We start from the raw sequence: 13,853 nt of genomic DNA on the forward strand, positions 1-13,853 counted from the left end.
CCCGGTCGCGGCCGGCTACGACAGAGCCTGGATTCGAACCAGGATCTCTACCACTGCGCCACTCGGGATAGACCACAAGGTGTATGCATTCAGCTTGGTCTCATAGTCTAGACGTAACATAGTAAATGTAAATCCGGGAGCTTAAATTACTTGTATGTTACGTTTGGTATGGTTATATAAGACAAATGGTTACTTAAGGCAGGGTGGTTGGTCGGGTGGATGGGTGGGCATATGACACAAAGGTTGCGAGTTCAAATCTCATCACGGACAACTTTAGCATTTTAGCTAATTAGCAACTTTTCAACTACTTAGCATGTTAGCTAACCCTTCCCCTAACCCTAACCCTAACATTAACCCTTTAGCTAACCCTTCCCCAACACCTAACCTTAACCCTTTAACCTAACTCCTAAATTTAACCCTAACCTTAGCCCTAACCCCTAACCCTAACGCCTTGCTAACGTTAGCCACTTAGCTAGAATTCGTAACATATCATATGTTTTGCAAATTCGTAACATCTAGTACGTTTTGCAAATTCATAACATATATAATACGAATTGTAATTCGTAACATATCATACGAAATGGGTGATGGACATCCACAAATTAATACATACCATACGAAACGTAAAATATACTAAATGTGTATCGCGGATTTACATACAGAATAATACAAAATGCTCTGAGACCTGGTTGCAGCGCAACATTCTATGAACTTCACTTCAGCACCCACTGAGTGGACAGCGACTTTATAAAAAGTAGAAGCTGAGAGGGTGGCGGGCAAAAGTAGCATACCTGAACGCATGTGTTATCTAAAAAAGAACATGCAGTTGGTGTATCTCCCTTTTTATGACAACAGCATTTATAGTCTCCTAAACATGTAAGTAGACCTTCTTTCTGTTTGATAAAGCCTATGCATGGATAGAGGAACTACTGTTAGAATGTTGAAGAAATGTGCAAAAGGGTACAATATTCAACGGCGCCTACTTGGATTGACAGCTGTCAAAAGCTTCCTGGTGTTGACTGCACAACATTGGTTAGCCAGGGTTAGAACCATTGGTTAGAGCGCATTCTTTAGGGGCGGACGTTTATCCCTTTTATAATGATTGCCATTGGTCCGTGAACATCCCTGCAAACACTAAATAGATATTTGGGGATGTGATTGGACAGATAGTTGATATATCGCCAATGTAGATCACATTTTGGGGCGGTGCTTGTAAATAAACGCGAAAATTCCATTTTATAGTATTTGACAAGAGCTTCGACCTGTCTCGAGCGGGGCAGCTATTGGGGATGTGATTGGACAGATAGTTGATCTATCACCAATGTAGATAACATTTTGGGGCGGTGCTTGTAAATAAACGCCAATACTCCATTTTATAGGATTTGACTAGAGCTTCGACCTGTCTCGAGCGGGGAAACTAGGCAAAGGCTGAAGTAGAGGTAGATGTATGCTTTTTACTATGAAAAGGACTGCATAGTTAACCATTTTGAATTAAAGATAAGCATATTATCTCAAAGTAAAACTAGATTTAGTGAGACTATTATGCAAATGGTACACAAAAGCACGCTATAACCGCTTGTACCGGATACGATGCATTTCCAGTGGAACTAAGAGATGTGGGATTGAATGAAATCCTTCTTGGTGAATGAAGAAATATCAAATACTCGAGACAGAGAAGAAGTACGGACATGGCTGACAGGACCGCTCCGAATTGTCACCTGCGACTAGAATGGGTTTACGGGTATCGGGGACATCAGTGCCGCAACAACCTGTACTACACAGCCGCCAAGGAAATTGTCTACTTCGTCGCCGGTGTGGGAGTAGTGTATAACACACGGGAACACAAGCAAAAATTTTACTTGGGACACAACGATGACATAATCAGGTAATCCGACTTGCAGAAACTCATTCATTCACAGATATGCCGAGATCCAAAATAAAATGCGAGGTAACACCAATAAAAACACCAAACTGATCAAGTTTTTATTTCTGCGAGGAGATACTTTGCCTACAAGTCTCTATTGAATCGAGGTTATGAGTTGTAATATATAACTATACAGTTTCAACGAGTCAAAATGGTATAGTTTGTGAAAACATCACACTGAGCCCAACTTGTGAGCTAACCGCCTTTCAGCACCTACTGGATGGACAGCGACTTAATTAAAAGGAAAGGCTGGGGGGGGGGGTAATGATGTAATCGTTTTGTTTTGAAAAGATGCTTACTGTATCATATCTGATACAAACACTCTTAGAAAAAAGGGTTCCAAAAAGGTTCTGCGGCTGTCCCCATAGGAAAACCCTTTTTGGTTCCATGTAGAACTCTCTGTGGAAAGGGTTCTACATGGAACCCCAAAAGTTTCTACCTGGAACCAAAAGGGTTCTACCTGGAACCAAAGGGGGTTCTTCAAAGGGTTATCCTATGGGGACAGCCAAAGAACCCTTTTTGGTTCTAGCTAGCACCTTCAAAAAAAAAAGTGTACAGTTCTTTTTTTCTGAAAGAAAAGGTGAGACATTTTATCTCATGATTCTAAACTGGATTTCTTTTACATAACTTATGGCATTTGAGGTAAGTTATTTGCTGACATCTTACTGTAGGGCCCTGGTACACTACATGACCAAAAGTATGTGGACTCCTGCTCGTCGAACATCTCATTCCAAAATCATGGGCATTAATATGGAGGTGGTCCCCGCTTTGCTCCTATAACAGCCTCCACTCTTCTGGGAAGGCTTTCCACTAGATGTTGGAACATTGCTGCAGGGACTTGTTTCCATTCAGCCACAAGAGCAATAGTGAGGTCGGCACTGATGTTGGGCGATTAGGCCTGGCTCGCAGTCGGCGTTCCAATTCATCCCAAAGGTGTTAGATGGGGTTGAGGTCAAGGCTCTGTGCAGGCCAGTCAAGTTCTTACACACCGATCTCGACAAACCATTTCTGTATGGACCTCGCTTTGTGCATGGGGGCATTGTCATGCTAAAACAGGAAAGGGCCTTCCCAAACTGTTGCCACAAAGTTGTAAGCACAGAATCTTCTAGAATGTAATTGTATGCTGTAGCGTTAAGATTTCCCTTCACTGGAACTAAGGGGCCTAGCCCGAACCATGAAAAAGCCCCAGACCATTATTCCTCCTCCATCAAACTTTACAGTTGGCACTATGCATTCGGGCAGGTAGTATTCTCCTGGCATCCGCCAAACCCAGATTTGTCCGTCAGACTGCCAGACTGCCAGATGGTGAAGCGTGATTTATCACTCCAGAGAACAGGTTTCCACTGCTCAAGAGTCCAATGGCGGTGAGCTTTACACCACTCCAGCCAGCGCTTGGCATTGTGATCTGAGGCTTGTGCCTGGGCTGTTCGGCCACGGAAACCCATTTCATGAAGCTCCCGACGAACAGTCCTTGTGTTGATGTTGCTTCCAGAGGCAGTTTGGAACTTGGTAGTGAGTGTTGCAACCAAGGACATGATTTTTATGCACTGCGTGCTTCAGCACATGGCGGTCCCATTCTGTGAGCTTTTGTGGCCTACCACTTCGCGGCTGAGCCGCTGTTGCTCCTAGATGTTTCCACTTCACAATAACAGCACTTACAGTTGACCAGGGTAGCTCTAGCAGGGCAGAAATTTGGTGAACTGACTTGTTGGAAAGGTGGCATCCTATGACGGTGCCACGTTGAAAGTCGCTGAGCTCTTCAGTAAAGCTATTCTACTGTCAATGTTTGTCTATGGAGATTGCATGGTTGTGTGCTCGATGTTATAAACTTGTCAGCAACGGGTGTGGCTGAAATAGCCGAATCCACTAATTTGAATGGGTGTCCACATACTTTTGTGTATATATAGTGTATTTCTTGCTAGTCACAGTGGAATGTGAAATACAGTAACTCCACTCTGCATTCACTATTCCACCCTTAAAACCCATGATGACTGCTCAGCGACCCATCATAACTCTCAGGATGAATGGGAATGGATGGACTTGAAGGTCCTTCAGGGAATGTTTGAGTCAGGTAAACCTGAATGGACACAGAGACCCACATCCCTATGATCGTTCCAATCATTCATGTCAATGGGGAGGAACTCAGCCAACCTCTTGAGCAAAGATCCTTTATTATAATTTGGTCTCTGGAAATTACCCTTCTTTCACTTCTAGGGGACAAATTGCAGCAGCTTGCTCCATACATTGAATTACCATGTACTGAATGACCTGTGTCCACTGCTCCAGTGGCTGTGTTGTCATTGTGTGGGTTGGCCTGGAGATGACTAGGATTATATACTGTAGTGTCGTTAGTCAGCTGTTCTGCTGCTCCATTATTCATTGGTCAACAGAGAGACAGTACTTGCATTGCCTTGCCTTCTGTGTGAAGTGCTTCAGTTCAAATGCCACGAGGAGTAATTAGCAGACGCTTTTATCCAAAGCGACTTACAGTCATGCATGCATACATTTTACGTATGGGTGGTCCCGGGAATTGAACCCACTATCCTGGCTTTGCAAGCACCATACTCTACCAACTGAGCTACAGAGGAGTAGATCCATCTCGTATTACATATCAGAAGCATATGTGTAGTGGAGGTAGTTCGGTGAAATAAGCTCATGCCATGAGTGGCCTTGTCTGAGACCTGAAGACTTGTGATGGCTCTCCATGCTAATGTTTAAACTTTAGCTTGGCGAGCTAACACAGTCTTGTGGTGTGCAGATTACTATGTTTTGGTTGCCTACGAGGTGAGGGCTCAGGGGAAGCAGTGTCGAGCAGACACATAAGACAGAACTGCAGCTGTTTGGTGGGCGGCTCTCGCTCACATTGCACGAAGCCATGTGGTAAAGATGCAGACTCCTCAAATAGCATTGGTGTCTGCATCTCCCTCCTCACCGTGCTGTGTTTTCATTTTCTACAGAAGAAACAGCCACAACAGAGACAGGTCTCTCTACAGTGAAGGGAGTCTAACTTTCATTACTTAGAGTCAGTCTGTATTTTATTCAGTCAGATTCAGACTTTATTCAGTTCTTCTGTTTGTTTGTGTTGTAACTACTGTATGTTTAGATTTGTTGGTGTTTTGTGTGCTGGATGAATGAATTGCTCTCCTCATATCACCCTCCTGATGTTATCTTGCCCTGTGGCGTCCTCTGTCTGCCGGCTTCCAAGTCTGACTGACTGACTGAGGAGAACTAGCTAATGTTTTGAAACATGAATGACAGGTCATTTCATTGGACTGACTGTGACCCTGTTCACTCTCACTGAGTCGCACCCAGCATAGTACTTTGTGGTACCTTCTTGTCTATCCACTCCAGTATAAGTGTTATTTCTCCTCTAACGTAACTACACTGTAAAGAAAAATCTAGTTGTTTCAACACATTTTTATTAATTAACTGGATCCACAGAATTTTACTATACTGAACAAAAATATAAACACAACATGTAAAGTGTTGGTCCCATGTTTCATGAGCTGAAATAAAAGATCCCAAAAATGTTCCATATGCACAAAAAGCTTATTTCTCTCAAATTTTGTGCACAATTCTGTTTACATCCCTGTTAGTGAGCATTTCTCCTTTGCTAAAATAATCCATCCACCTGACAGGTGTGGCATATCAAGAAGCTGATTAAACTGCATGATCATTACACAGGTGCACCTTGTGCTGGAGGCAAAAGGCCATTCTAAAATGTGGAGTTTTGTCACACTACACAATGCCACAGATGTCTCAAGTTTTGAGGGAGCGCGCAATTGGAATGCTGACTGCAGGAATGTCCACCAGATCTGTTGACAGAGAATTGAATGTTAATTTCTCTACCATAAGCCGCATCCAACGTCGTTTTAGAGAATTTGGCAGTACTTCAGACCGGCCTGACAACCGCAGACCACGTGTAACCACGCCAGCCCAGGACCTCCACATCTGGATTCTTCACCTGAAGGATCGTCTAAGACCAGCCACCCAGCAGCTGATGAAACGGAGGAGTATTTCTGTCTGTAATAAAGCCCTTTTGTGGGGAAAAACTCATTCTGATTGGCTGGGCCTGGCTCCCCAGTGGTTGGGCCTTTCTCCCCATCATGTGAAATCCATAGGTTAGGGCCTAATTTATTTATTTAAATTGACTGATTTCCTTATATGAGCTGTAACTCAGTAAAATCTTTGAAAATGTTGCGTATAGTTTATTCAACCTTTCGGTCCAAGTGTTACCTGAAAATAAAAAAATGGTTGGCCCAAATTTAGCTCCAACTTGAGAAAACGTAGGCCAACATCCAGTCATATTAAAATGATGTCGTTGCTTAACTTGTCTCATATGTTAATTCTCCCACGGACACACACGCTAAGAGGAATTAAAAGCAGATGTGTTTAAAGACAGAGACGGGTTGGTGGTGTAATCCCCTAAAGTGATTCTTGAACAAGGTGAACTATAGCACAAGGCATGGAGAGGAATTTCAAGTCAGGAATTGATTTTTCCGGGGTTCATCAGAGCACCCGCTGCAGCCACTGAAATACTAAACAGAGAGAGAAGGAGAGGAATTTAAAGGAACGGTGTCTCTGTGTTGGCAAGATTACATCAGCTATGAGTGACATGTTAGCACAGAGCATGATGGGGGAGGGGTAGGCAAGCATTGTGTCTCAGTTAGCCACACAATATTTATCAAAGAGGGAAGCCCCAAAGTTCAGCTCCCCTCTCTCCATTATTCTACCCCTTTCTCACTATCCCACTTCATCACTCACTCTTACTTGCTCTCTCTCTCTCTCTCTCTCTGTCTGTCTTGCTGTCATTCTTCCTCTCTCTTTCGCTCTACCTTCCTCTTCATTCATGCTCTGTGTGGCCATCTGCCATGTGCATGCACTCATTTCTAATGTTATCCGTAGTCCTTTACACTCGTGCCTGTATACGGGTTGAAATTGGCAGATTTGGACACTGATAAGCTCCTAAATTGGAACGCAGTGGTTGTACAGTAACATGCTATACATGACGTCAGATCTCAGGGCCTCCCTTTCACAGCTCTGTATGGGTTTTGACTGACAGCTGTCCTGAACTTGAGACCGAGCGTGACAAGAAGTTGCCCCCATCCCTCCCGCTAATTGGGCAACTTTAGCACATTTTTTGTTTGAATGAGGGAAATTCGGGAAATTACAAGGACTTGATGTATTTTGAAAGATGATACGTTGAGAATTATAATAAATACCGATTTGATGTCATACAAGTAAGCCAAACACCCGTGAATCCAAATGTGCACTACACATGTCCATGTCATAAAATTCATGTCATATACAGTGTCAACATTTTTGATCACTATGTTTGATGTACAGTTACAAGATGACATGGCGTTATACCCTGGGTTGTTCTGAACAGAATGAGCCTACTTTGTTGTATTGTGAAGAACATTTGCCACAGACCACGCATCAGAATGCACTCATGACTCCATTCTAAGAGCACCATAATTACGATCTGCTTCTCTGAATTGTCTTGTGAAAGCCTAATACTGTAAGATCGTATTTTGTAATTTAGCTATTCATGTTGGCATTAGAACAACCTTTCAAATTATGCCCACCTGACCCAGATTGTGATTTATAATGGACAGTTTTTGGATTGCGTAAACAACAACAGTAATTGTGTAAAGGCGGGGATGCAGGGCTGTGTTCCAATCAAAACAATGACAAGTGTGCTTGCTCTAGTTCCTCAACGGCACTGCTAGGAGAGCTAAAAAGCACCTTAGTTGAAGATTCTTTGAGTCAAAAAAGTGTATTGAAATTACTTAGGAACTGTGCACACTTTGGAGAGGTGTGTGGCCACTTGGAAACACCAGTAAGTCCTCTCACTCAAACACCTACCTCAAATTTTCCAAGAATATTCTTATCATGTTACTGAATGTATCCAGAGTGTTTTCAGATTTCGTTATCAACAAATGTGGCGAAAAGTACAGTAAATGTTTGGATTCAGTCTTGTGTCAGGTGAACTCTTGTGTCCTGCCCTTTAGTCTAATAATTTTCCCATAATCTCCAAACTGTTCCCTTTTAATTGCTACCGTGGTTATGCATTTCTTCTGTAAGAAACATTTAAATTTAGCCCTATCCATATAGGCCAATTCCCATAAGTGTAAGGGTTAATTTGTGTTTATTCGTGATGCTCTTTATTCTAATGAGAAGGTGCTGCAGGACTACTTGCCTCTTTTTGAGGATGTGTAGTATTTGTAGTCATTCTGAGGATGTGTAGTATTTATAGTCATTCTGAGGATGTGTAGTATTTATAGTCATTCTGAGGATGTGTAGTATTTATAGTCTTTCTGAGGATGTGTAGTATTTATAGTCATTCTGAGAATGTGTAGTATTTATAGTCATTCTGAGGATGTGTAGTATTTATAGTCATTCTGAGGATGTGTAGTATTTATAGTCATTCTGAGGATGTGTAGTATTTATAGTCATTCTGAGAATGTGTAGTATTTATAGTCATTCTGAGGATGTGTAGTATTTATAGTCATTCTGAGGATGTGTAGTATTTATAGTCTTTCTGAGGATGTGTAGTATTTATAGTCATTCTGAGGATGTGTAGTATTTATAGTCATTCTGAGGATGTGTAGTATTTATAGTCATTCTGAGGATGTGTAGTATTTATAGTCATTCTGAGGATGTGTAGTATTTATAGTCTTTCTGAGGATGTGTAGTATTTATAGTCTTTCTGAGGATGTGTAGTATTTATAGTCTTTCTGAGGATGTGTAGTATTTATAGTCATTCTGAGAATGTGTAGTATTTATAGTCATTCTGAGGATGTGTAGTATTTATAGTCATTCTGATAATGTGTAGTATTTATAGTCATTCTGAGGATGTGTAGTATTTATAGTCTTTCTGAGGATGTGTAGTATTTATAGTCATTCTGAGAATATGTAGTATTTATAGTCGTTCTGAGGATGTGTAGTATTTATAGTCATTCTGAGGATGTGTAGTATTTATAGTCATTCTGAGGATGTGTAGTATTTATAGTCTTTCTGAGGATGTGTAGTATTTATAGTCATTCTGAGAATATGTAGTATTTATAGTCATTCTGAGGATGTGTAGTATTTATAGTCATTCTGAGGATGTGTAGTATTTATAGTCATTCTGAGGATGTGTAGTATTTATAGTCATTCTGAGGATGTGTAGTATTTATAGTCTTTCTGAGGATGTGTAGTATTTATAGTCATTCTGAGCAACGACTACCTACTCACTCTCATCTTGCCTAATTTCTCTGTTCCACCAACACTAGGATGTACTGTATTTCAGCTCTTCTTGAACCCCTTTATCTTATTAGCAGGAGCTTGCAACTCTCAACTTTGGGTGAGGCTGCTGCCACTTTTGGAGCAAGCGTCAGCTTGAAAGCAGGAATGTCTGACACATCTGTCTGACACTTCTCTCTGACTTCAGATGTGTTGTCCTTGTGATGGATGTGATGAGATTGAAGTGATTAAACTCACACAGTGATAGTTGATCCAGCCACACTGGTTTTTGTGCTGTGTTGTATCTAGGTTATAGAGAAGAAGTTGTGCAGTAGAAATGTAATGTGTCATTCTTTATCAGGATAGGTGTGCTATACATACAGTATGTATATAAAACAACACATAGTGTGTGTACCATATGTGCTGAACCTATGATCGGTCAAGCACGGCATGAACATGCATGTTCTCAGGGTGAAGTTATGCGTATGTGGTTGAGCCTATTACAGTGATGCTAATAGCTGGGGACAAGTATTTTTCTCTTACTGGTTTTCCAGCACACACTCATCAGCTTGGCTATCCATTTCTGTTTCCTGGTTGGCGAATGCCTATTCAAAATCCCAATGCCTACGCTAGTACTACAGTCATCCATTCATTTATTATCCAAAGCTGCTTATCTTGGCTAGTGCTGCTACAAAGCTCAAGTATTTTCAACCCCCCATACCGCCATCCCTCTTCGAGCACATCCTGAACCCCCCTCCCCTACATGCAAGCACACACACATACACATACACACACACATACACAATTAAATCCTTGTCATCATAGTATCTGACTTTGATGCATGACTGCACAAGAGAAAGGGTTTCTGAAGTTGAGTATTATTTTCAGGTGCTCCGTGTGGATTGACAGGTCTGAGGCTGAGTTGGTGGGACAATGCCATTGTGCACTCTAAAGAGCATGTCTGTCTAGTCCAATTAAGATCCTCCAGAATGCTGGACTGTTTATTTAGTAAACAGCATGATACAGCATCTTCACCAAACTACACCAAGCTGTATAAATAGAAAAATAAGAAAACTTTTATCATTTAAGGAAGGATAAAGATAAACTGTGTTTTGAGGTGTTGTCTTGAGTTTGCACCACAAACTGTGATCTCAATCAATAGGAAAGACGCCATTTTGCCACTTTTTTATTTCTAGTTTGGAGCAGCCTCGCCACAGACAGACAGGTGCAGTACATGGTGTATTATTGGTGGACGGATTAAACATGCTTTATAGAAGCCAAGGAAGATAAATACTGAAAATATGCTAATCCTCTACTTCCTTATAATCCTGGACAAGAGCAGGCAAGGTGACTGCTCCTTCAGTGTGGATCAAACCTGACTTGGAAACTAACCAAGTCGTGACGAGTGGTGTGTGTGTGCGTGTGTGTGTGCGTGCGCGTGTGTGTGCATGCGTGCGTGCGTGTGCATGTGTGGGTGGCTGTAAAACATAATATCTGCCTTTTTAATATACGTTAATATGCATTTTGTACTCTTATCAATCAAGAGACAAATACGTTTTTATTTGATAAATACAATTTGCTTGAAGTGAACTACTAATGTAGGGGTCTGGATTCAAGAAAGATAGGCTGATGTAGTTGCTGATTTGAGAGCATAATTTGTTAATTTATTAGCCATGTCAATATAATTGAGTTGCCCCTAAGCAACAATAATGATTTGAGAGGAATGAATGAAGATTTATACAATTAACAGACTTACTGTGAAACTAAATAAAACAGATGCACACAAGCATGCACACTGTGCTTCAGTGAAACCCTTTTTCCTAATGAATGCAGAGCCTCCACTTAAATGGTCCCTTGGCTGGCCCTGAATATCCTTTGACTCCTCCAATGCCGTGGCTCTGTATCACCATGATGATGGGCCATCATCCATGCTAAGTCCCTAAACCATTGTCACTGTCCCTGGGGTTTACATTGCTTCCTCTCAACATGCCCTATTCACTTCATCCATCCCAACAGTATAGCAGTGGCACCCAGCACCAACCTCACTGACTGCAGTTATCCAGCCCAACACACCCGCCAGCCTGCCTCGACTCCGAGTGGTCTTGGCAAATGGAAGCCAGCAATATCAAACAACCATTTGTCAAACCAGAGCACTGCAGCGCTGCACCACCCAACCCCGTCCATTATCTCATTAGCTGATAGAAATGTAATTGAAGAGGTGACGTTATTGTGCCGGAAGGACTGGGATGAGTGTTTCTATTGTACTGTCTGTAGCTGTTTGTCACATTATGTCAGTACAGGAAAAGGAAAACTCCAAGAGAGAGGTTTGACTGGACATCGACTAAGGAAAGAAACTGACTCTACGAGTCAAGAGATGTACCATCTTTATAAACTAGTAGAGCAGCCCTAGGGGCTGAGTCTTGATTGATGTGGTGTGCCCCAGCTAACCCCTGACTTCACAGGGTAGGTTGCAGTTTGGCCTGTCCCATCCGTCCACAGCTATGTGGATAGAGTTGGGAGGAAAGGTTAATGCACCTGTCTCAACCCTCACTGTCACTGGTAATGAAAAAGTAGCTGTCCCACACATGCTCTCCAGCTGCTCTGAGAAAAACACAAACCTCTGCTTGGGATTTCCTTAATAAGGACATTTCTCCACCCTCAGATTTTGAAATGAAAGTCCCCTATCCATACAGCTGAGGTTCTCTGAGTCTGTTGTGTAGAAAGACAGTGAGTCATAGTGCCATTTGGCTAGAGCAATGCAACCTCTCTGTAGGAAATGTAGAGTTTCTCAATCACTGTCAGGAATACAAGGCACCGTGTGATATTCAGAGCACAGAGTTTGTAATCAGCAACGCAAAGTACAATGTTTTCATTCAGAAATGTAAGGTACAATGTACAAAGGTTCATTCAAATCAAATCAAGCTTTATTTATACAGCACATTTCAGACATGGAATGCAACACAATGTGCTTTACAGGAAAAACATATAATAAAAAACAATGCAAATAAAAGCTGAAATATTTACTACACAACAAACATAAGATAAAAAAAAAAAACTGAACAACTAAAGGAAAAGCTAAGCTAAAAATATGTGTTTTAAGATCTCTTTTAAATATGTCCACAGTTTCGGCCCCCCTCAGGTTCTCTGGCAGGCTATTCCAGAGGCTGGGGGCCTAATAACTAAAGGCTGCCTCTCCATGCCTCTTGGTCCTAGGCTTTGGGATCCAATGTCCTTCTCTTTGTTTAATTTGTGTACTGAATAAAGCTGCTGAATGTATGGTATTGATATCAGTGTGCTGTTTACCTGAGGACTACATCACACATACAGTTTGAAAAGCATTTTCATGTGCTTTTGTCCTGTATCTCAAAGAGCACCAATCATATTATCTTCTATACAATTTCTAGCTGCTTGGATATGATTATGTAATTCAATATATATATATATTGCATTGTTTTTTGTCTACTCCTGAGTGGCGCAGTGGTCTAAGGCACTGCATCGCAGTGCTAACTGTGCCACTAGAGATCCTGGTTCGAATCCAGGCTCTGTCGCAGCCGGCCGCGACCGGGAGACTCATGGGCGGCGCACAATTGGCCCAGCGTCGTCCAGGGTAGGGGAGGGAATGGCCGGCAGGGATGTAGCTCAGTTGATAGAGCATGGCGTTTGCAATGCCAGGGTTGTGGGTTTGATTCCCATGGGGGGCAAGTATAAAAATAAAAAAAAATCACTAACTGTAAGTTGCTCTGGATAAGAGCGTCTGCTAAATGACTAAAATGTAAATGTAAGGAGATGGAAAAGTGATGCCAGGCTTAGAGAGAGAGAGATGAGAGAGAGAGAGAGAGAGAGAAGAGAGAGAGAGAGAGAGAGAGAGAGAGAGAGAGAGAGAGAGAGAGAGAGAGAGAGAGAGAGAGAGAGAGAGAGAGAGAGAGAGAGAGAGGAGAGAGAGAGAGAGAGATGAGTAGAGAGAAGAGAGAGAGAGTGAGAGAGAGAGAGAGAGAGAGAGAGAGAGAGAGAGAGAGAGAGAGGAGATGAGAGAGAGAGAGAGGAGAAGAGAGAGAGAGAGAGAGAGAGAGAGAGGAGAAGAGAGAGAGAGAGAGAGGAGAGAGAGAGTGGAGAGAGAGAGAGAGAGAGAGAGAGAGAGGAGAAGAGAGAGAGAGAGAGAGAGAGAGAGAGGGAGAGAGGGAGAGAGAGAGAGAGAGAGAGAGATTCTATGAAGTTACTTTAGCTAATGGTGACAACGATGTAGGCTGTGTGTAGTGGTTATGATATGGTTTGGCTTGGAAAGTTTTTTTGCTTGGTCACATACAGCTGATGTGTTGTGCATTGAAGTCCACAAGCGAAGGGAAAAGGTGTGAGAGGAGGAGAGCGCATAGATGCGAGAAGGAATACAACATGGCTGCTATGAAAGGGAACTGTATTTAAAGGGTGATCAGGGGTTTATTCATTCCGCCGATTCTGTTGAAAAACGTTTCTTAAATGGAAGCAAACGGAACAAAACGTGGATAAACATACCTGAATTTGGTCCAATAGAACTCTCGTTTGCAACTGTTGGTCTAATGATTACACCCTACATCAGTTAGATGCAGGGAAGAGTGTGCAAGGCGTAATTGAATGTGTCACTGTCTGTCCATGTGTCACTGTCTGTCACCTCAACATTTTCTCTCGACCTGTGTGCACCTACGTTGTAAACTTTCATTCATAGACT

The 13,853-nt window shown here is 42.1% G+C and overlaps 1 protein-coding gene across 1 annotated transcript in view; it reads left to right on the top strand.

Annotated features, from left to right (window-relative positions):
- Window positions 1-1,688: 1,688 nt before the first annotated feature.
- The window catches only part of LOC311145355 (echinoderm microtubule-associated protein-like 5), a gene marked incomplete at its 5' end in the record, with an annotated part of 64,434 nt that continues 52,269 nt past the window's right edge, over window positions 1,689-13,853 (top strand). Inside the window, 2 exons of the mRNA XM_084181577.1 lie at window positions 1,689-1,885; window positions 2,596-2,602. Coding sequence (XP_084037703.1) covers window positions 1,689-1,885; window positions 2,596-2,602 — 204 coding nt within the window. The remainder of the gene's footprint in view (window positions 1,886-2,595; window positions 2,603-13,853) is intronic.

Source organism: Coregonus lavaretus (genome assembly GCF_964263955.1).
Source record: "Coregonus lavaretus genome assembly, chromosome: 18".
Classification (NCBI taxonomy): Eukaryota; Metazoa; Chordata; class Actinopteri; order Salmoniformes; family Salmonidae; genus Coregonus; species Coregonus lavaretus.